This window comes from Lipophrys pholis, assembly GCF_963383615.2.
Source record: "Lipophrys pholis genome assembly, chromosome: 7".
In the NCBI taxonomy this organism is placed as follows: domain Eukaryota; kingdom Metazoa; phylum Chordata; class Actinopteri; order Blenniiformes; family Blenniidae; genus Lipophrys; species Lipophrys pholis.
Genome location: NC_137638.1, coordinates 11,146,346 through 11,170,897, shown reverse-complemented (window position 1 = coordinate 11,170,897; position 24,552 = coordinate 11,146,346). Strand labels below are relative to the sequence as shown.

Below are 24,552 nucleotides of genomic sequence, written 5' to 3'. Positions count from 1 at the left end.
GTTACCAAAAATGATAAAGTTAGTTTACATTAAACTTGTTTATTTACTATCGGCAGCTGCGGACAACACCCCCACCATCTCAACATAAAGACGACAACTGGCTTGGCCCAAACCGCGGTGCTGATCACTGCCTGGCGTAATGCACCATGCTTAAAAATATTTCAATGTTTGGTCTACATTCTTTGTTGTATTTATATCTGACTCACGGTTTTATTATCAGATTTTTACAATTGCTGGTATTTATTTATCCGGTGACATAGTTGTAGTCTGTTGTTTCTATTTATCTATTTATTTATTTGCACTGCCTGCTCTATGAGACCTTTTAATTGCTTTAATTACTCATTACTGAAAAAACTTGTAATATGAGAGTAACACTTTACTAATTAACACGTTACCGGCAGCACTGCTAATATAAGCAATGAAGAATAGTAAAAACACAACAAAAACACTGTTTATGGGAGAGAAATGAAGGCTCTACTATGGTGTTCTGTAGAGGATGTTGGTGCTATTGGTCTGTTGCTGAAGGTGCTCCTGTTGTTGACCAGGACATCAAGGAGGGGGTGAGAAAGAGACATTGTTCAGGATGGATCTCAGTTTGTTTCAGAGCCTCCTCTCTGAGACCACCGGCAGAGAGTCCATCTCCACCCCCACTAGCCTTTCTGATCAGTCTGTTGAGCCTGTTGTTGCTGCCCCAGCATGCAACAGCATAAAGAATAGCGCTCGCCACTACAGACTCATAAAACACGTTCAGGAATAGTGCAACAGATGCTGAAGGAGCTCAGCCTCCCCAAAAAATAGTGGTGGCTTTGACCGTTCTTATAGAAGGATATACCTTACCCAGCCGGGATTATTATTAATTTATACCCCAATGGACTTATACACGCCCACAATTTCCACACTGGCCCCCTGGATGGAGACGGGGGGACACAGACACCCTGTTCTTTAGTTTTGATATATTATATATTCTTCTCTTTAATGCATTTGGTTTCTATTTTAACCTTTTCACATGCAACTGTAACTAGTCAAATTATTCATTGAAAATTGAACTGTCAGTGTGTCTTCTTCTTCTTCCTCTTCTTCCCCTTTCTTCTTGTTTATATTACTATTATTATTGTTATCTATTCAAATCCAAATTTATTAAGGTTGTGTCCACTAATATTATACTATACTTAAATTATACTTTGTGGCTTTGAATATATTTGTTTGTTTTCCTTCGTTATCATTTAGTCTCCATCACCTTCGACGTCAGCTGGAGGCGATATGTGTGAGGTGAGTGGCAAGATGGTGTTTTGCGCCTGGTCCTCCTGTCCTTTAGACGGCGCTATACACCACACGGCTGCCAAAGCGCGCAGAGAAGAAGAGCAACGCGGTTACGTTTACAGTCATGGCGTCCCCCTGTGTGCCGAGAGGCAACGTGATTACAGATTGAGATGACCATATGTTAGTTTTCTCCGAAATTTCATATCACTATCAGTTCATCTTAGAACAGCTTACGGAAAAAAACAACACGTTTTCACCACCGGGCCTTTTAATTTTAAGGTGAGAGTCAACAGAGCGAAGTTTATTAAGAAATGCTAACAGGCTAAAACGCTGTGTGCTAACTAAGTTGAGCTGTCGCGAGCACGTTGTGTCCATCTGTTTTAATGATCCGGTTTTACTTTATAAACATCAAGCCGGTATAACTATATGTAATTGATTGTTTTTAGGAGAGAACAGAGTATAGATATTTCTTTTGATTTTTCTTTATTTGTGGGCTGTTGTGTTGAGTTAAACTTCGGCTGCTGCTCCATCTCTGTTGTAAGTTGTCTCCGTTGTCTTTTCTGTGGTTAAGGATAATGCTTCACGTTTCTAATGATAACTCCACATGCGAATAAATCAAATTAAACGTGTGATGCGTATGTAGGTTTAATCTTGGTTAACTCGACATGATGTGCTATGCCTATGTGTCGGATCTCTGTATGATGCTATTCAGCTTGTCTCCACAGGTTTAGGCTGCTCTGGTCAGCACAGTGATGGCATCCTTTAAACCTACAAAAATCCAGGTCTACCCTAAACTTGGAGAGAAAGTCACACAAGACACACTGTACTGGAAAAACTATAAGGTAAGACTCTTATCAGGTATGTTGTGGTATTTTGTCAAGGGATAAAAATGAATGTCTTTTGCTTAAATTTGATTTGTTAAAAATGTTGTGTATGTTCATTTGTTAATGTCAATAATGTGGCTCTGTCTTTAAGGCTCCAGTGCAGATCAAAGAATTTGGTGCCGTCACCAACGTTGACTTCTCTCCTGTGGCGCCACATAATTTTGCTGTGACAGCATTCACACGAGTATGTTTCACAAAAGTTTGTTTGCATGTATAAATTTAAAGCTGTTTCTTTTTCTTTTCTTTTTTTTTTACTCAGTAAGACCAGTTTTACTGCCGAGGGCCTTTTGGTCTTGAAACAGTTTTCATCAATTTGTTGTATTCTGATTACCACTCTTGTCCCTGTACAGATTCACATTTACGGGCCGTTCTCCCAGGAGCCTATCAAATCATTCACTAAATTTAAGGACACAGCATACTGTGGCAGGTTCAGATCAGACGGCCAGTTGCTCGTGGCAGGATGTGAGGACTCTGTCGTCCGGCTGTTTGATGTCGGTGGCAAGGTGGCACTCAGGATGTTTAAAGGACACACAAAGTAAGTGTCGCGCATGATGCTGCTCGCATGTCTTGTATTGTTTTTTTCAACAATGAAAGGTGGACTCAATTGAATAGGTATTAAGGATTTTTCTTTCTATGATACCGTTTCAAAAGTTTTAGATGACCCCCATTTCGTAGCCACTTTTTTTTTGACAAGCTTCGGCACCATCAAACTGGAGTCGGCAGAAGTTGGGCGATAAAGGCATTGTTGAATGATGATTTCTTGAGTGATCCATCGACTGAATCTCATGATGATTCCCAAGAATTCTGACAACAAGCCGTTACTGATCTGTGAACGTCTGTTCAAGAAGGCTAACTGATGTTATTTTTTATATGTCTCACTTTTATATATATTTTTTTCCTTCAGAGCTGTACATGTGACAGACTTCACCTCAGACCGTTATCAGATCCTCACTGGGTCAGACGACTACACCTGCCGTCTGTGGGACATCCCAAATGCCACCGAGCTCAACACCTACCAGGAACACACCGATTATGTCCGCTGTGGTGTCACGAGCAAACTCAACAGAGATCTCTTCATAACGGGTGAGATTGACGAGCAGTGTCTTAAATTGCTCTGAGAAAAACGTTTGTGTATCGTGCATCCTGAATGCTTTAAAACCTTTTCTTGATGTTTTAAAGAGGGGCGTGAGTTGAAAGTAGCTTTTATGTCTGTATAAAAGCTTCCAACACTAGATTATAATGGTTATTTTAGTACTATGATTTACTAGTAATATATTGTCTGGACTCGCAGAACTTCTGTTTTAAATTGTACCACTTTATATTATGTGGAAACAACTATAGAAATAATAACTGGATATTACTTTGTAACTTGTAAATTCAAACTAACACCTAAATGCTTCTGAAGAATTGTTTCATTGGGTGCGGCTGCAGACAGGAAGATGTGTGGTTTGACCGACTGGATGTTTTTATCCCAGGATCATATGACCACACGGTGAAGCTGTTTGATGCCAGAGCAGATAAGAGTGTACTCACCATGGATCATGGCCAACCAGTGGAGAGTCTTCTCCTTTATCCCTCTGAAGGACTTCTCGTCTCTGCAGGTAATCAGCTGAATGACTTCCTCGATAACTCAGTGTACCGACCCGATCATCTCACTGCCATTGTTTTTTTGTTTTTTTTCAGTCTGAACAAACTTTAAACTGTTGCATTCTCTTTATTCCTTTCCTTAAATGGACTGGACTTTTAAGACATAACTGTGTATTTATTCATGTTTATGCGAGATAGTGGAACTTCATTTCAATCTCTGTTTTCAGGGGGCCGCTATGTGAAAGTGTGGGATTTGCTCAAAGGAGGTCAGCCGCTGGTATCACTAAGAAATCATCACAAAACTGTCACATGTGTATGTCTCAGCAGTAATGGGCAAAGACTGATGTCTGCTTCTCTGGACAGGTAAGCGCATGCATGCGTGAGACATTTCTCTTACTAGTTTCTTTGTTTACGAAAGGTGTCTTTTCTCGAGTGAAACTGCTCTCACTGTAACCTCTCTGTGTAAATAAAGCCTGTATGAGTGATTCTGAAGCAAACTCTCTTTTTCTTTCAGGCACGTTAAAGTGTACAACACAACCAACTATAAAGTGGTCCACAACTTCGACTACGCCGCTGCCATCCTCAGTCTGGCTTTGGCTGTAAGGAACTAATTCCAACATTCATGGCAACTTTATTTTGGCACATCATCTTCAATTGCAAGCTTCCCACATTATATTGCATATTTTTCGGTGTGAGTCGCCACAACGATGTAAGAACTTGGTACACAATGTCAAACTGGCAGCAGCTGGAACCGACTCTGCGCTGCAATAATTAGAGCGTCTTGAAGCGACTTGCTCCATTTTATGACGACATGTTGAAAATGAGCGAATCTCTTACACTGAAACTTTGTGTCTTTCTCCTCAGCCGGATGATGAAGCCATTGTGGTTGGTATGACCAACAGTATTCTGAGTGTCAAACACAGGAAGAGCTCTGAAGAGTCGAAGGGAATGTCAGGCCAACAGAGGCGGCGACCGGCCTATCGAGTTTTTGTAAAAGGGAAGAACTATGTCCCTAAACAGGTTAGTTTTCATTTGCTTGTATGTAATTTTCTGAATATGTTAAGAGATTAAATCTGTGTTTTCAGAGACGAGCATTAGAATAAGTATTTGATTTGTGCCCACTGAGTTTCAGTTTCAACTTTTGTGAGGTTATTGTCTTTTCTTTTTTCCAGGATGACTATCTTGTCAGTAAGCCGGTGAAACAGCATTTGGCCAAATATGACAAGCAACTGAAGAAATTTAATGTATCCAAAGCCTTGGATACAGCTCTGGAGGTATGTGTCTCAAGCATGTGCAGCTGTAATAAAAAAAATAAAAAAAAGCTTAGCAGAAAGTACGATATAATGAAATTTCTTTGTAGATGTGGACCAGAGTGAAAAAGCCAGAGGTCGCTGTTGCTGTTGTGAAAGAGCTGGATCGGAGAGGAAAGCTAAAGAACGCACTGGCGGGAAGGGATGAACAGGGGCTGTCTCAGCTGCTCCACTTCATAATAGGGTAAGAACCACACAGGCAAGTCTTCATTACTAAAGTAGACCTTATGGGGTGAAAATGAGGGGATAAACTAAAACCTTCTCGCCTCTGAGCTGAACAAACTATTATTTTTGTGTAACAAAGCACAGATGAAGGTGTTAGACAGTTGGCTGAGTTGAATTTAGTAGAAACATCTATCCATCTTTATCCAACTTTGGCGAGCACGCTGCTGGAGCCAATACCTTCTGACTTCTGAAGTCGGGTGGAACGCTGAATAGATCGCCAATCTGTCACAGGACAAACAGAAAGACAGTCGATCACATTCACAATTTCAAATGAAGGCAATTTAGGGTTGGATTTAACCTAAAATGGAGAACCTACTGAGAAATAAAATCTGATTTGTTTAATGAATACTTTTTTGTGTGTTTGTTTCTTCTCTAGTAACTTGGTCGACCCCAGGTTTGCCCCTGTTCTCGTACCGGCAGCCGAGATGATCCTGGACATCTATCGCTCAGTCATTGGACAGTCACCAGTGGTGGACAGACAGCTACTGCGCCTGCAGGAGCTGCTGGAGAAAGAGATCGACTTCCAGAAGGAGCTGCTGGAGGTCCTGGGGATGTTGGACACTCTGTTTGCCTCCTCCCTCCCAAGGACAGAGGTGCCGTGCTCGGGCATCAGCAGGTTTAATGGCCTGGCACAGGAAGAAGCGAGTACCTCCAGACCTCAGCTTCAAGCCACCTGAAAGTCACATGTCGAGAAACTGGTTTGGACTGCTTTAGAGTGCTCATACGACTCTACAAACCAACAGACACAAACTTCCCGATATGACAGCGTATGCGTCAAAGACTTGACCAAAGAAACATTTGGTCCAAGTTTTAGGAGACTGATGAAATCATGGTCTCACGCTGATGTTTTAACTCAATGACGTTGCAGGTGATTGGCAGAATGTGTTGACTGAAGATTCTGACTGTGGATGTAAGACATTGTTTTTTCTCGTGACACTTTCAATTTTCAGTGTGTATTTGTGTGTGTGTGTGTGTGCGCGCGCGCGCACGATTGAGTGTTTTAACAGGTTCAGCATGACTGTGGTTTGTGTTTTCATATCAGGCTTCATTTTGTAAGCAAATTTGAAATAAATCTTTGTCATAATGAAAATGATGTGTGTTGTCCTAGTTTGGCGAAACACTGCATCACGTTGCTTTTTCTTCTGCTTAAAGATCCTGTAACACAATGACTTTGGATTCTGTATATTTCAATATTTAAGATAAAAATGCTTTAAAGTAAAAGATGTGTTCCAATTCTTGATTGACATTCATTAGCCAATCACATCACCACATCCGGTCAATTGTGTTTTCATGAGGAACTGGGAGAATGTGAGAGATCCCCTTTGGTATGTCAGTCCAGATTTTGCTCATCCAAAATTCCCGATGCAGATGCTCAAGCTGGAAAGTTTCAATGTGCCGATGTGACATAAATCAACAGCAACTGTGCATTGGCAAAAAAATGTCTTAATGATGCACTTCATAATGAATAATCCTCATTGAACTGAAAGTAAGTTTTCTAGCCTGGTTTGTGTACTTGGCTACAAAAGCAGTAATCTTGCATTTGTAGAAGGAACGTCCATCCATCGATCTTCTATCCCACTTATCCAGTTCAGGGTCTTGGGGTGCTGGAGCCAATCCCAGCCTACTGCGGGCGAGGGCAGGGTGCACCCTGGACAGGTCGCCAGTCTGTCACAGCACAAACACATATGGACAAACAATCACACACTCACATTCACACATAGAGGCAATAAATTGGTATTGGACAATGGACAGATGACCTGTCCAGGGTGTAACTTGCCTTTTCCCATTATTAGCTGGGATTGAATCCAGCAGCCTGTGATTCAAAGGTGTGATATAGAAGATGGATGGATGATATTGCATAGCACTTTTTAACATCATGGTTACGAAGTGCTGTACAATAAAAACAATAACATTAAACTCATACATTTACACCAAGAAGAGATTCATGAAAGAAAACTGACTTTTAACCATCAGTTAGGTTAAATGAGTACATCAACAGACCGAACAGCACAGACGTGATCAGCCTTGGTGAAAGTAATCCTTTATTTTTATCTTCTTTTCACCACAACGTGGCACTGGTCAGGAAAAAAATACAATTGGAGAGCCTCAGAGATTTTCCTCTCTCCTGCGGTTTGATTACCCACCACTGGGGGTCGCTGTGAACTCAGATAATCCTAAACAGAGTCCTGAGGAGGACTTTCCATGTGACCGTGCTGCAGACTGAGAGCATCCAGAGTCAGTGAGTCTGCAGCTCTCCTCCTCCACGCACCTCAACACGCAGTTTGCAAACAGAAGATGAATCCGCTGTAGATTCTTTTCATTTTACAACCCATGTTCTAGTTTTTCTTCTAATTTCCCCGCGTTTGATCTCCTGTGAAGGTAAGGTGCTTTACTAACGTGTCCAGCTTGTAGATTAGTTCTGGGTGACTGTTTGGTTTTCTTTTATCGACAGTTTGCCAGTTTTTTTCAACAGTGTTTTCCTCATGCTAAATATGTCAGCTTTAAATTGACTTGGAATTTCCAAGAAAGGCACAAATACATGTGAAACTAAAGTGATGCTCCAGCGACCACAATATAAATGTGATCACCTCTTTCACCGTGTCATAAAAAATTGTCCTCACCTCTTATTATTTCCTGGATTTTTTCCCACCCTGACCTCCGGGATTGTTTGGTTTAACGCAATTTCAGTGATATAAATGTGACAGCTGAGGGAACAGTTTTATCAAGAAGGAAGCAAAGATCTTGCTGTTGTGTCCAGTTTAGGAAGTGGCCACTGATGAAGAACAGATCTGAACACTGAAAGTCAATCGATTTCCTGCACACACACACACACACACACACACACACACACACACACACACACACACACACACACACACACACACACACACACACACACACACACACACACACACACACACACACACACACACACACACACACAGACACAGCCTCTCCGATTTTGCTCCTGTCCTTCTTGTGTCTCAACACATCAATGTAGAAAGTTTTGTTATTAAGAGCATTATCCACAAACTTGGGATCACAAGACTATCCTGTCTCATCAGTGGAATTCTGTGGCGACTTGGCACACACGAGGTTTGATTTGATAATCTCTTTAGAATCAGACAAAGAGGAAGAGTAACCACAATGACCATGGGAGTACTTTAAGAGTCATATGGCTTCATTGTGTTTGTTTTCCCTTCTTCTACCTCTCAAAAGTATTCATCTTTGTCTGCAGTTGCTGTGCTGATGGAGCTGAGCAGGAGGAAAGTGCCTTTGTATGTAAGTATGAGTTTCATTTTGCATCAGTTTCAAGAGCACTTGCTCCAGTTAATCTGAGGAGCTCTCTGTCCTTTCAGGAAACGCTACAAATTGAGAGATTAGCAGCCTCATTTATAAGAACTGAACATCATTGGTAACAATGTGGTGCTGAAGTGTCAATTTTTTTATCTTTTGTCTAATTTTTATTTTTAACAGCAGCAAATTTTTCATTACATGAACACGTAATGGCAAATATATCCATCCATTCATCCATCCATCCATCCATCCATCCATCCATCCATCCATCCATCCATCCATCCATCCATCTATCCATCCATCCATCCATCCATCCATCCATCCATCCATCCATCCATCCATCTAGCTTCAGGAAAGGTTCAGCATTATGTATTTGAAAGGATTTAATTACTGAGGCTAGTTTCACTGTGATGGCTGAATTATTTAGCTTTATTGGTGTATCGGTTCGGTTTTGCTGTTGTTGATTCAGTGTTTCTCAGAAGAAAAAAAAATTAATCGTCACTGTTTAAAAAACAGCTGTCCGGTCTTTGTATATACAACTAGCAAATCAGTAACTGTGGGATTCATTCATGGTGGTGTTTTTTTTTATTATTTGTTTTTCACTCAATACGAGTTGAAAAAGAACTTGTGTTTGCTTTACCTTTGGATTGTGATGTGTCTGGATGTGTGTGAACCTTTGAATGGACTTGTTTGAGCTGCTGTCAAACAGGGCAGGACTGCAGACAAATACTTTTTACAGGCATTTTTTTTAGGATCTGAACAAAGTTTGCACACAGATTTAAACAAATGCCTCTCTTGAGATCAAACAAGTACATTTATCCCAATCTCTTAGTTCAGTATTTTTTGTTTTGACATTAGTTTGATGCTGTTTTTCTTTCACTCAAGGAGACGTAAAGGTCATCAAACAGTGAATAAGGGCACACCACCTTGCCCTTTCTTTTTTCAGATTAAATAATTTCTTTTAAAACTGGATGTAATATCAGAGAAATAGTACAAAAAAGTGTGATGGAGATTCACAGATTTTCTTTGATTTAAAGCCTCTAACAACCCCACTTAACCATATACTTCTACCTGCTTTTTTATAAATTTTCTTTAGTATATTAGGGAGTTCGTCATTGAACTTAAGCGAACTATTTGACATGAGACAAAAGCAAGTTCTTTTGGCTGCCTGGTGGCAGGTGTACTCTCATAACCTCACCTATATCTGTATTGTCTTTACTGGCAGGAAGTAAAAAGATAAAGCACTTGCCCACATACAATGCTCCACTCACTTCACCGTGGCATGCCGTAGCTGGCTAAATTATGCCAATACTACATAGCTGAGGTGAACATGCGAGTGTGGGAATGTCGAAATAGTGACTTGCAACCTGTCAACCACCTGTCAGAATCCTTGCTACCCTTTTCTGATGACCCCCCATCCCATCAGACGTAATCTAAGATGTTGAATATTGAAGAGACAGCTTGGACTAATGCGGATCTCCCACATAAAAAGTAAACTATGACTTTACGATACACAGTTTAAAAGCATTGTGAAGAAAATTGATCTTTGTTAAATAATCATCTATATTCAGGCTATAGGCATCGTGTGAAGCTGAGAACAAAGTTCAGAAAGTTCATTTTTATGTACTTGAATAATATAGTCTTTGTTGATGTGCTGTTTGGCATTGCAGTCCGTTCTCAAGGAGTCATAAATCAACGTAAACGCTTTAACATATAAACATGTGTCATTCAGCTTAAGTTACAGGAGAAAAGATAAGGACATTTTCAAAACCTTTGAAACTCCCATTGTATTTCTTCTTAGTTTGGGTTGACTCATGAAGCTCCTGCTATCCATGTCTGATTGGTGGTGTTTCAAGGTGAAAGTTAAAAGCAGCTGATGTCTACTTGGCACACATCATCTCACTCATTGAAACATGAATCGTTTTGTGTTTCTCAGTCTGTTTCCAGGCACTTCCTCCTGATACATGCAGTATTTCATCAAGTAGCCACAGCGTCATTAGTGGTCACCATCTGGTCAATCACACAAATGTGAGGAGCCGTAATGAGGGCACAGCAAAGGCTGGGAAAACGTTTCAAAACTTGTGGTAAACCTGTTTTTCTTTTCTCTAAAAGAAAAGCCAAAGAGGGGTCAGGGAATGGGTGAGTTGGACTGGAAGGTTGGATTAGGTGAAAGACAGAGAAATGGAATCTCTCCATCGGAGACGGGGGAAAGAGGAAAAGAGAAAATCCTCTCAGCTTCGTGGCATGAGAAATCAGGTCAGCTGTCGATGTGATGCAAAGCTGATAGATAGACTCCCGATAGAAAGGAGATTGAGAAAACACGAGAAATCAGATTTTAAATCATCAAACACAAGTCAATCCTATTTATTGAATTTCACATTTAACCTTATCATTTACTGTTTCTCATACTTTTTTTTTGTCAGCCTGTCTCCTCTGCTGCTGCCCCAGTCAGTCGTTTGATAAGTTTCCCAGAATAACCCACACAGTGTGCCTTATGGCCTCGATTCAGTGGTCTATTGAGGCCACTGTAGGTGGGAAAATTGAAATCATCTACAATAGATTTTGCTCCCAGTGACTGTTGAATGGTGGCAGCTCTGTGAAACAGAGTGGTTATAGTGGCAGTGGAGATGCTGTAAGGTTACCTGCAACCTGCCAAAGGTTGCGCATAGAGGAGTATTTAGCTGAAGGTTGATTATTGAACCTAAACTTACTGGAAGCACACAGACACGTCCAACCAACGTGATTGCTGCTCATATATAGTTTTGATACGTGAATGGGAACTGTGTGTGTGATTGCTGTATGAATGTGGCCATGTACACACATTTTCCTCACAACTTGTTCAGCTGCCAACTCACTACAATTGAATGAATTATTGAAGTTTGAGTTTTAAGATTGTTTCAAAGTGTTTAAGTAAAATTTATTTAATGTATTTAAGTAAAAGCGTTTAACATACCTCGGCCATCTATATTATTAAAATATATACTGTTATTTATTAATTGATATATTGTCTTTATAATAATTTTTTTGGACTAATTTAAATCAAAGCCATATAACACATTTTTCTAATTTCATTTTCATTCATTCATTTCATATTTGTACTTTAGATTTCATTTAAGCCAGACGTTACAATCAGTTGTACCTGCTGATAACAACTATGAAATTAGCTCAAATGTTGCATTTGTTAACATTTTATCAATGTATTAGTATTCTTAAAAGTATTTTGTAATACATTTTTCATTATTTTACTGATATACTTTTAAATATTTTTAATATGTTTCTTTTCCTTACAACTTTGCCTTATGTTCACTTCCTGTGAATTACTTTGAATCATAGAAACCAGCCATGAAAGGTGCTGTATAATAAAGTATGTATGAATGAATGTGAATAGCATTGCCTGAAATGAACTAAGGTAGTTTTGGATTGTTTTTTTTTTATAGAGTATGTGACTAAAAAAATGCCCATTGATATTGTAATGAATTTAACCAGCATCTAAGCAGCCCAGTTGGTGCTTTTTAACCGAGTATTTTACAGTCTCAGGAGGCCAACAGTTTTTTTGTCTTTTAACGAAACCAGCATTTGACCTTCAGAAAGTATTTTAAAGGCTACCAATTACTCTATATATCACTGTGACTGTTCTGCTCTGTTATATTCTGTCGTACCTAAAGTAGGACTTTAAAGTGTTCTGGCCTGTTTGGATCAGTGCAGGTTTTTGCTGTAAACACTGAGGCATTCCTACTTTTATTGAGAGGGCATGTTTTATTGTACCCTCAAGATAGATACCGTCAGAGGATTTGGTGAACTATGATGGAAACGTACAACAGTTTAGCAGAAAAAAAAGGTCTTACTTTGAAGTGAGCCGTTATATTGAGGAGGATATCTTTTTTTTTCCATTTCAACCTTCCCCACTTCTCTTTATCTCAGGGCGAAGCCAAGGTATTTGCTTTGCTGGAGGGTTTGGACTCACTGCCTGAAGAGGCAGAGGTGTATATCGTCCTGGAAGGATCCACGCTGGTTCACGTGACCAGAGCACAGAGTGATGTCATGCTCTGCTTCATCGTGCCCGGTATGTGCCACCATACATCTGTAGCATGTTTTATTACCCAGGTGTTCCAAAAAAAAAAACACGTTCAACTATTAAAATGAACATTTCAATAATGTTTTCCATGCTTGTCTGTGACAAACTGATATACAGTTTTCTTTGTGTAGTGAATAATAATATAAACACAACACTTTTGTTTCTGCTCCCATATTTCATGAGCTGAACTCAAAGCTCTACGAGCTTCCCTGAGATGGTTTCTGACAGTTTGTGCAGAAATTCTTTGGTTATGCAAAATGACTGTTGCAGAAGCTGGTCGCAGACGATCTTGAAGGTGAAGCTGCTGGATGTGGAGGTCCTGGGCTGCTGTGGTTACATATGGTCTGCGGTTGCGGGGCCAGTTGGATGGGCTGCCTGCCAAATTCTCCGAAACACCTTTGGAGATGGGTCATGGCACAGAAATAAACATTATTTTCACAGGCAAACCTCTGGTGGACATTTCGGCAGTCAGCATGCCAATTGCATGCTCAGTCAAAGCGTGCCACATCCGTGACCTTGTGCTGTGTGATAAAACTGCAGATTTTAGTGTGTCCCTCCTTTTATTGTGGCCAGCCTAAGACGCACCTGTGCAATAATCCTGCTGTTTAATCAACATCTTGATTTCACCTCATTTATTTAATTTATATCATCTATGAGCTATATATTCATTGATTTTTTTTCCAGCTGTATTTTCAATATGCTATGTGAGAAGGGATACGCTGATCTTCTGTGATGATGTTTTGTTTTGTTGTGTCTCTTTAGGACATAATCTGGCTGAGGTGGTCTCCGTCCAGGCCTATTTGTGCTCTAAAACCTCAGTCCTCACCTGGGTCGGTGGAGCCTCGCTGGAATATGTTCACGATGATGCTCAAGTAAGCAAGACGTGATCCAGCTGAAGTGTTTTTGCTGTATGTACCTGGATGATGCTTTAGATCAAATGCTTGTGTTGTTTCTAAAAACGGGGCAGGTTGATAACAGTTTTAAACCTTTAACTCTTTATTTGCTTCCAAGTATGTTGAGCATTTTTTACCTTTGTAAAGTCCTTATATTCCTTTATAAAGTCTTTATATAAGCCCTTTATAAATAATTTAAAAAAATTATCATGTTTATTTAGGCATTTATTCATTTACTATCATTTTAAATATTTTTGCATATTTTCATATATTTTAGAAATACTTCTATTCACATTTTTACTCCCCCTTTTACAGATTTGATTTTAATTTTCTTTTCTCTTCTTTCCCCCTCCCCATTTTACAATATTTCATTGCTTTATTTCACTCAACTGTTTCAGATGTGTATGTTCAATATAATGTAATTTATTATAATAACACATAATTTGTTTTTGCCTCTCTGAATGTGTGTATGCATGGACACTTATGTGCAGGTGTGTGTGTTTTGCAGATATTCTTCCTTTAGATGTTTTATCAATTGTTTGTAAATCACTTTTTATGGAATTCTATTGTCTAAAATGCATCATTTAAGTTGATTATTTACCTAAAGCTCGACTGTGGATAAGTGCTTACGGAGTATAACATAATAGGAAAATGTCTGATCTCTTTATTCATTGTAGAATTTGTAAAACTAAAGTTCTGTATATTTTTCAAAGAAAGTATATAATTCTATTTCACACAAGGATGAATATCAGTGTAGTTTTATGCTTACAACCAGATTAGTCTTGTCTTCACACCAGACCACGAATCATCTCTAAAGACAAAAGAAAAACCAAGAAAATATTGTTTGATAAAAGAATGAAGTTATTTTGAGGCTCAGAAATGGAAAATCCTTCTCTCCTCTGAAGCGACAAATGAAAAACAAATATGTTTGGTTTAGATTGGAAATATTTTTGAATGATTTCCTCCTCAGTTCGCAGAGAATCTAAAAAGCAGTTGTTGGACTAGGTCTGCATGATTCTTCAGTTATCTCTAACAGTATCTGATTTATTCTCAGGACCTGGCAGAGCACCTGGTTGTACACGGCCACTGCCTGAGCTCCGGGGATCACAAAGAGCTGAGCAGCCTCTTCAACCTGGGTCAGGAGAGCTCTCGCTGGGCGATGGATCGCCGCGTGGCCCTGGCCATGGCCAACCTGGATATCCCACAAACCTGGAATGTGCTGGGGAGCCGGAGTGGAGACGGTGAGAGCTGGACAGTTTTATGTTGCTGAATGAGCGTCCCTGCACAGGCAAGCTGATCAAAGGCATTTGCAATTCATTCTTTTATTATGTAATGTTATACTCTGCTGTGCAAGGGGATCCCTTTTATTGGATTGAGCTGCTGAGCACAAAGGCACAATTTAAGACAGGGTTATTTTGCTGTAATTTTCCTATTCGCATGTTCATTCTACAGCAACCGAAAGTAGAAAGAGGACAGTCATTGTGTAGAAGTGCAGCTCGCAACTTTTGTTGATATATTTATGGCTCGGTATTGTCCATGAAACTTTAGATCAGCACTTTGCAAGGAGGGTGAACTCTTCAACCCTGCTGCCCCTCCTTCTCCTCGACCATCATTCCCATTTTCCATGCTCACCGGGCTGAAATCGGAAGTGAACATGGTCACATGTCTGCTCCTGTTGAATTCATCAAAGCCAATTAAGCAGCATGTAATGTGGTTAATAGAGCCTTTCCATCTGGAAGTGGCCTGAGGCAGAGCTCAATAAATCTGTGTGTTTATGTGTGTATGTGCATGTGCATGTCCGTCCTCGGCGTGTGCTGACCACAATGTTTATGAGATGCCACCATCTGTTTGTGTGATCCGAGTGTTCGTGTAGGGCCACCTACATAAATAACAAACTAGATTTAGCTGTAATACAGTTATGGCAGTCTGTTTCATTGCAACGTCTCCTACTGAAAGTCTGCAGTTAATCTGATAACGCTGCTCATGACATCACTCCAATACTGATGCATACAGCTCAATTATCAATTGTCAAGTCTATTTCAGTTGTCTCTGTTTACTCACGGTGCAACTGGCACTGTTCCAAACACGGGAAAGAAATGATAGCCTAAACTAAAATCTAGAAATGCCTCCCAATAAAACAGTTTCTGAAGAATCTGCAAATCTGTTCATTTTCAAAACATTTCTTTCACAGAATAAAGTCTCCTGTAGTAATAATATTTATGTCCCAAGCAACAGCTGAAACCCAGAGGCATCTTGTTTCCTGGTTGGTCCATTAGTGTACGCTTGATAGCCCAGAAACGAAGGCCGGTTATTTGAATTCACTCCCAATAAAATAAAAAGAACTCTGATTAGATTTTCATGGTCAGAGACCACCGTCATCATAAGCTCAAACTGCAGTGTCCCACAAAAGCTTTCTGTTCATTACATCAAACTTGACACCACTCAACTAACCAAAAAATACACTTTACTGTACATCTTTATATTAACGTCCATGAATAAGTTCTAATAGACACCAAATGTAGCTTCTCTGGTCAGCTAAGGCACACAGTTCTTGAGATTAATGTCATTTCTTTTAGAAGAAAATTAAATTAAATCGTTCAGAATAGCTCAGAAAGTTTGCACCACTTGATTTATTTAACTTCCCACTCTATTCAATAAATATAAACTCAATAACAGTTGGTTTCCTACATGAAAATCTGTATTAATACAACACATAAACAAACTCAAGCAGCACTCTGTTACATGATTCTCTTTCATTTTGCAGTATGTTTGCTTGTTGGTGATTGTGTTTTATATGTATGTAATACAACTTCTCGAAAATTTATTCCCAATACAACCAAATCACTATACAACATTAAGACTAACGAATTATGGAAAAACCATCAATTAGTGAAAGACATTTGGTAAAAGTGTGTTTTCGGATCTGTTATATGATTTGAATTTGTGGAAGGAGTTCTGATTTTCCCCTCTCCTGTAACACAATATATATATTTTTTTGTTTTGTTGTTTTTTAAAGTAGCAGGAAACCTGGAGTGTCTTTTAAAACACAACACAGAATTTGTATGAATCTTCATTTTCCTCATTGATTATTCTTCTGCTCTTTGCAAAAATGGATCTTACTGTGTTATATATGACTGGACACAGCTGGAGCTCCACAGTGACCCTCAAACCTTTAGTATTCCTCATTGGGTGCCTTCTGAATGGATGAAATGCCACCTTATTTTCTGTTAAAAGGCTTTTCAAAGTTTATTTCTCACTGAATTGTGCTTCCAAAGCTGCTGCACAGATGAGTCATTCATTGCTAATCTAGTTGAGGAAGAAATACAGAAACATTTTTACTGCTTGAGTTTCTCTGGTAATGATTTGTTCTTTTGGTGTTTATAGATAGTAATTTTGTATTATTAGAAGTAACCAGTGTAAACCATAGATTCACTGTCATTTTTTTTAGTTGCATTTGTCAAATTTATTTAAAAAAAAACCCGCCACTGTATATCTCAAAGACATTCTTATTCAAAGCATTTGCTTCTTTTATTGTGTGTCAGTCAGTCAGGACGCTGTCTCGCCTCGACTCCATGAACTGTGCTCCTTTGACGTGAAAATGAATTTATTATATGATAACGTGTTAATGAAAGCTGTCTCACAGGATTTATTATTCATCTTAATGTGACTCATGATTGCAGATGTCTTTATAATTGTCATCAGTCTCAGTTAAAGCTGAATTGGTTACAAATATAAGCAGTTTGTAGAGTGAAATGGAAATAAAATGATCACGGTGCAGTTAAATTAACATTCTGGTTTTTAATGTTAATAAGTGGTTTCATTGATTTTCTCCCATGCCTCTGGAGTACTTTCAAGTTTCCCCCCTGACTGAAGACTGAACTGTTCTAAATGCCTTTATAATCTCAGAATAATCATATTATAAGTCTGAAACAAATTGTCAGCAGTGGCATTTTCTTTTGCTGCAAGTAAAGCTTTTTCCAGTAATTCCATTTTGAAGTATGAAAGATGCTGCTTGTTGTAAGGAACTGTTTGCTGGTGATTGATATCATGCAGAACAGTTACCTGATTACAGATCTTGTTGGGCCGCACTAAGTGGCAGAGGCAGAAAGAAGAACCCGTCACTACTGTGTTAAAAGCCTTTTATTGCTCCAAAGTAGGTCAGTGGAGCGCAGGGATCCAGGGCTGTGCAAGAAAAGAAATCCATTACTGACAGTTGGTGCCGTTTGCATGATTAGAGGTCATGAAGGCAAGAGTCTTGATATGTTAGTTGCCTCCTGTTTTTGGTTACATTTCGCTGCATTTGCTTGTGAGGCTGTTATTGACTGTTTTTTTTTTTTGTCTCTCCTATTCAGAGCACAGTCCCAGAGAGTCTCCCCTCCACCTGGCCGTGCGATGGGGCCTGTGTCGGCTTGCAGAGCTGCTGCTCTGCCAGCCGGGTGGTTTGATGGCTGTCAGTTTGCCAAACGAAGAGGGAGTCACACCGCTGCAGTTAGCACAGGCGTCGGGCAACTCGGAGCTCCTGGAGCTGCTCTCACAGTAAGCTCACAAGCTCCGATGGGGCGTTTCGAGAAGGAACACTGGCAAATGAATCCCTGTTTTGCTGTAATATTATACATTGGGTGTAGAGGGTTTCTTCACAGAAAATTAAGCTAAAGCATTCCTTCCCATTGTGAACTAGGTTTAAGCTACCTGTTAACCCAGATTTGAATGTCAAATACTTTAAATATGCTGGTCAGAGTACTTTTTATGAACACAAAAATGCTAATCACCTGTTAGAGTGACCTCAGGCCTAACCCTAAATCAACTATGGTACACTCTGGATCCATAAATCTGGAGTACGGTTTAACATTTTTGCTTATCTGTCCTGAACCCTTGAATTGCAGTACAATAGGACCTGTCTGCTTAATCTCGTTGAAAAGTCTTTCTGTGCAATATTAAAAGCAGCAATTCCTTCTGTGATCCTGATTCCTCCTGTGGGGCTGCAGCCCCCCGAATCCTCTAGCCACCCCTCCAGCAGGGCTATCCCAGGTGTGGGCAGACCGGTCCCGCCTGCTGAGGTTCTGTCACGACACCAGGAACCTGACGCTGACCGTCCGTCAAAACCTGAGGTGGAGCTCAGAGGAGAGCTGCCACGCTGACATCCTGCTCCTCAGAGGGCGACTCAGAGACGAGGCATTCCTCAGAGAGGTGAGCGGGAGCTTCAGGTTTACCTGGGGGCAACTATGATCACTTTTTATCTTATAGACCTCTCCATATGCCCCCTGATTGTTGTTAGTTGTACGGAAGGTCAGTCATTGTGTAAAATTGCCACCCATCTTTGTATAATAAAACAGATAAAACATAATCTCTAGAGTAGGTTGAATAAAAAACGCAAGACTAGACATCTTGATTTCATTTTGAGAATATCTCTGTGTATTTATCACTAAAAAAAAACTGAAGTGTGACACTTCACCATGCTAAAGTAATGGAATTGTGTGAAATAATGGCGAATGTTACTTTTCACTTACAATTCCCCTGGTCTCTCTCAGATCAGATCCCTGAGGAGGGAAAGGGTGGAGACCATCTTAGGGAAGGAAGAGCTGGTGGATGATCCTGAAGGCAACGGTATATTATGTGTCCTAATCTCTCAGTTCTGTGGTGTGGGGGGATTTATTTTTTATTTTTTTTAAAGTAAACCATGTGGACTTAAATGTTCTTTTTAGTGTAGCAATCATTTGCCTTGTTTGGTGCCTTGTAGTACTTTTTTGAAAGCAGACAGAAACAGGCTGCCCTCCAGTGTGCATGCAGGAGTACTGCATGCAGGGAAAGGACAGTGCCGACATTTAAATTAGAAGTTGTCAGTTAAATGAGAAAATAAATTGCAATTTTTTTAGATTATATGTGTAATTAATTACAGATTGAGGACAAATTTGTTCCAGTTTTTTTTCAACAGGAGGAAAAACTGTGTAACAAATGCGTTTGATAAGACCTGGTTCTAGAATTTTAGAGTTATGTGTTTTTAGACTGTGTGACTAAACCAGAGAGCCAGAGAAAGCCCATACATGCACAGAGAGAACATGGAAACTCCACAGAGAAAAGGCCCCTGACCCCAGACTCACACCCTGTTGTGAGGCGAGAAGAGTATAACCACTTCATCACTGTGCGACCCCATGTTACACATATTCAAGTTCATCAGATAGCTGTTAACGACCTGCTGGGGGTGCTCAAAGAAAACGTGACACAACTTGTTACGTTGTGTCACATGTAGTGAATGAATAAGATAATCAGATGTGCTTTGCTTTATATTGTATCTTCTCCTTACCATTTGCCATTATTTCCTTTTACTTGTCTTGCACATTAGATTTGTTTTGTCTCTGACTTTCTCACCCTGCTTGTCTCTCCGTTACCGGTTGCCACCACTTTCTTCCCCCATATATTTCCCACTTTTACATCTTCACATGACCTCAGGCCGCTGATCAAACCACCCAAACACTAATATTGTGTGTGTTGCTGCTTGTTTCTCGTGGGCGATCATATGCCGTGCCCTTTGATCTGGGATGCCTGTGCTAATTAAGTGAATAGAGCGAAGATTAAGAGCACACGACAAAAATCCCCCTAGGTTATGAAAAACAAAGAAAAATGGGATTTTACATGCTGTCGTTACAAACTAACAAACATCTGCACCTAATTGAGTCTCTTTTGAAGTTTAATGGCGGCTTTATGGCTGCGTCTGAATATGTTTTTACCCCCCTTTTCTTTAGGACTGTATCCTAACCTAAGGGGAGGAGACCCTGCTGTTGAAGACAATGTAAGTTTATTTTATCTGATAGTTCTAGATTTTCTTGTATTAAGAAATGTCCCCCGTGTGTAACACTGGGTACAGATATGATGAGCATATATTACATTTCTCCAATAAATAAAATCCTAAGAATTTGTATTTAATTAACTTAACTTAATGAGTACAATAATTGATTTAGTAGCCTGCAACAATTCTAGGTTGAATTTCTGCCCTTTTAAACAATAAATTCCGCTAAATCCATTAAGATCTGCAGTGGCATTACCTTTTTCCTCTCAGGACTGGGATGCCTGGATTGAGTTACCGGTAGATTTTCTTTGGCTGTAGATCTGTCAAATATGTGCCGTGAGTGAGTGCTTCTGCTTCTTTTTCCAAAATAACTTCCAATATCTGGAAGGTCTTGAATATTATTGTGTGTTTTTGATGATAGCTCTTGTTACAAATGTCTTAAACGTCAGTGATTGGATGGTCAGTCATGAGAGCCAATGTAATAATAAGTATATGAACTCAAAGCTCTGGGGAGTTTTTGAATTTTCTAGATATTATGGGTATGAGAAGTAAACATCCCACATCACAATGCTGTATCTGAACAACATGTAGACCCCTAAAAAAAAAAAAAAAGACCCATACTCTTCTTGCATTTAATTCCCAAATATATGACAAGTATTCTGTCACATTTGTAAAAAATAAAAAAAATGTATAACTTGAAGGCAGCTTGCATTTCATCTTGAAGTCTTTGTCCTGATTTATCTCCATCTGTAAAAAAAACCCCCCCAAAAACCCCAACTTAGACTGATGTACGCAGATGCTGAAATACATCCTAACAAAATAAGCGTGTTTTTGATTTTGGAGAAAAAAAGACGAGAGAAAAGTCCAAGCCAGAGCACATTCAGCTGGAAAAGAAGCACAAACGCTGCATGTTTCACCTTATGAGTAAAATATTCTCAGTGTTATTACAAGTTGCAGTTTAATACCCTTCATTTCGACTCGGTGAACATCTGCAGCTCGTGGCAAACTGTGGTCAAGGCCAGAGGGCCGTGGCTGCCCTTCAATACGCCACATTGTGTCGCTCTCATTGTTGAAGTGCTGCTGTTGGCACCTTGCTCACACCACTGAATGGCTGACTTTGTGCGCGGTCAAATGTGTGTGTTTCATGTTTTGAGAGGTGTGGTGTGGTGTGCACATGATTCACTCCTCCAATAGGATCTGTTAAATGCGATACAGATGGTTACCTAATTGAACTTTCTCACACACCTTCGGCACAGGCCAAACACTTGTGTTTTTGTACTTAGCTGCACTCACTGCTTGTTTTTTTTTTTTTTTGTGGTGCGCCTGTAGCTCATGGTGGAAATCTTACAGTTGTTTTCTTGTGTGAAAAAAGGCTCCCAGTTTCTTCGGTGAGGTGTACGAGGAGCCGCTGATGTTCTGCTTGAATGAGGAGGACGAAGAGGACGGCCCTTCTCAGTCTGTCTCTGGTAAATATTAAGATTCCTTCAAGACTTTCCTGCAAAAGTCTGTTGTTAAATCTGGTTTTAATTTTAGAGCTTGCCGAACCTCATCTATGGATCATACTCTGTGGAGGTTGAAACTGATCACTGTTGTTTTAAGTGGTGTTACATTCGTAGGGAGTTATCCAAGTAGCTTCCAATCATTAAGCGAGTCCAACGGCAGGAAACATTTCCTTTCCTGAACAGAAATTGGAACTCACCTCTAATCCTCGACTTTGGCTGTCTCCCATCCCCGCTGACTGTAGGATCACATTTCAGGCCCCTGACTTAGTTTTGCCCCCCTTCCCTTCTCTCTGCAGTTTTTGCATTCTTGTCGACTCTGTGTTTACGGTTATTGTGGCACTGAGGAGAAATCGTTTTATATGACATGTTGACAGCACCCTTGTAGCAAATCCTGAGTCACCCTTGTTGGCCAAACAATGACTCAGAGGAACTGAGCTGAGCGATGGTAACTCCTAACAAGGTGTCTGAAGGTGGCTTCAGGAGGATCTGCCTTAAGAAACAGAAGGAAGGAGCCAAAAGTGGGAACATCCTGTGGGTTAATAATTGGCTTGTATTGCTTCAGAGTAGACTGATGCCTCAACATAAGAATGCTGTGGTTACAAGTTGAGGCTTCAGGCTTTATAACACTTGGCAATGGACATCTACAATCTCAACGTCCTGTGGCTGGTGTAGTTTTCCATGCTAAATGCTTTAGCCAGCTACTCCTTTGTATGCATGTATGTTAATGTGAATTTCTATCTGTGTTTGTTGGCTGGTTGAAGGTTTTCATATTTTCTGCATTAGCCTTTGATGGCTGCTTCCCCGTGACCTCGACTGACCTCTTCAAATGACTTTTTGTGGCTGAGTTTGAAGAATTATGGTCTATAGTTCAGTTTCTCTTGAAGTTTCTACTTAAATAGTATGTTTGACTGAGAAGACAGTGCAGACTGGAAATGACTCAGGTTTTGCACTTGGCATTTTTCCGGGATAACAATGTTCATTTGACCCTTGAAGAATTTAAGTTCTTCATCAGACATTCCTGAGCTGTCAAGCAGCGCGGGTGATCGGCAGGTTTTCGGTCTTTCTCCCCAAAGTAGCCAAGCTTATATTGTGATTCCAGTCTGTTTGTTGACACTTGCAATATGGCTGCTTAACTCGAGCTAATGCGTCATCAAATAGACAGACAGAAGTTGTGTAGCCAGAACCTCAGCAGGGAATGAGGAATTTGGAGGGTAGCTGTCATGTTCCCTTGTTTTCTTGATGTCATCTTTCTTCTCTTCAGTTCAACTTTCTGCAACTTTACTGGCATGGCTGTAATTATAAATGCAATTCATAAGTAGGCTTTTAATTGTTTACAGTGTAGATACCATATTTCTGATTTGTCAAGAAGAAAGACGCCCATTTCTCTTTGGGATTTAATCTGACTATTCCCTCCTCCTTCTCCCCCGTCTCTGCCCTCCTTTTGCCCCCAATATCTAAGTACCCCACCCAAAGCACATACTTGCACCCATATACCTACATACAGACACACACACACACTGCCTTATACACCCTTTCCCCCCCTACCCGACCCATCCCACCCTCCCAGGTCAGCATTTTAATGCGAGTTTAGTGAACAAACAGCAAAGGCCACTTCATCCTGAGAGGCTCTGCTCTCCACAGCTGAAGAAAGGAAGGAGGTCATTGTATGTGTATGTCGTTGGTGTGTGCGTGCGCCTGCGCGCATTTAAAAGGAAGAATGCAGCAGGGAAGAGCGCTCTGAAGGGGGCATGGGGTATAGCAAAGTGAAAAAAAAGGGGGTGTTTGTGGCTGAATGGGGGTTGCCAGGGCTTTGCTGAATGCAGTTTTCCAGCAGCATTTTGAGATCCCCAGGGAGAGGAGAGGAGATGATGTGTGAGTGAGTGTGCATGTGTTTGCACGCAAAGCAGGGGAAAGCGAGACGAAGGAGGGGGGGGTGGTCAAAAGAAAGAGATTTATGATATGGATAGTTTTGGCAGGGTGACAACGGACGATAAGTTTAACGCCATGAGCGCCAACAAGAGTCTCCGACCCCGACCGAGGGATCTAATTGGAGAACGGAAAAAAGGATTAAACCTCACACAGACCCCACAAAGGCAGCATTAATGTTCACCGGTACAGTGCCAACACCCCCACCCCCATTTCCCCACACACACAGACACACACATCCACATACAGACACATAGACTCGCACATACACACTACTTTCTACAGTCACAGTCTACCTATTTTCTGTCCATCTTTTTTTTCACATTCCTTTATTTGTGTGCATTTATAAACCCATGTTTGGCCTCTTTCCACAGTCCCATTGTCTCATGTGTCTTATAAACCCCCTTTACCACCCCATTTGCCAAACTTTACTTGAATATTTGCTGCACCGAATAGAGCACTGTACTCCTGCAGGTTGGCAATGGGGTGGAGGGGGGGGGCACTGGGGGGGTAAAAACGTGGAAGAAGAAAACAGCAGCAGCTCTCACTGCTGTCTCCATGGTGAAGCGGCTGACCTGGCAATCTACCCCCCTCTTCCTCACCCCTCCGCTTGGCTTTGACATGCTAAAATATAGAGAAAGAGAGAATGGTGAGAAGGACTCTCTTCACATGTGGCACTGGGCACGTTCAAGACGAATTGCTCGCAGGCTGAAGTGTGTGGAGTGTGCAGCTCTGCAGCTTATATCTGACAATCATGAACTCACAAGGTTAATGATTTCTCCTGTGTCTGAGACTCACCTCCGCTACGC

At 40.5% G+C, this 24,552-nt stretch overlaps 1 protein-coding gene across 1 annotated transcript; it reads left to right on the top strand.

Moving 5' to 3' along the window:
- Positions 1 to 1,350: 1,350 nt before the first annotated feature.
- Positions 1,351 to 6,483, top strand: utp15 (UTP15 small subunit processome component). The gene is made up of 12 exons (XM_080468040.1): positions 1,351 to 1,539; positions 1,986 to 2,102; positions 2,236 to 2,328; positions 2,495 to 2,679; positions 3,049 to 3,227; positions 3,620 to 3,745; positions 3,959 to 4,094; positions 4,246 to 4,330; positions 4,596 to 4,751; positions 4,904 to 5,005; positions 5,092 to 5,225; positions 5,643 to 6,483. The coding sequence occupies exons 2-12, from the start codon at positions 2,013 to 2,015 to the stop codon at positions 5,941 to 5,943; spliced, it is 1,587 nt and encodes a 528-aa protein (XP_080324166.1). The 5' UTR covers positions 1,351 to 1,539; positions 1,986 to 2,012; the 3' UTR covers positions 5,944 to 6,483.
- The last annotated feature ends 18,069 nt before the right edge of the window (positions 6,484 to 24,552 follow it).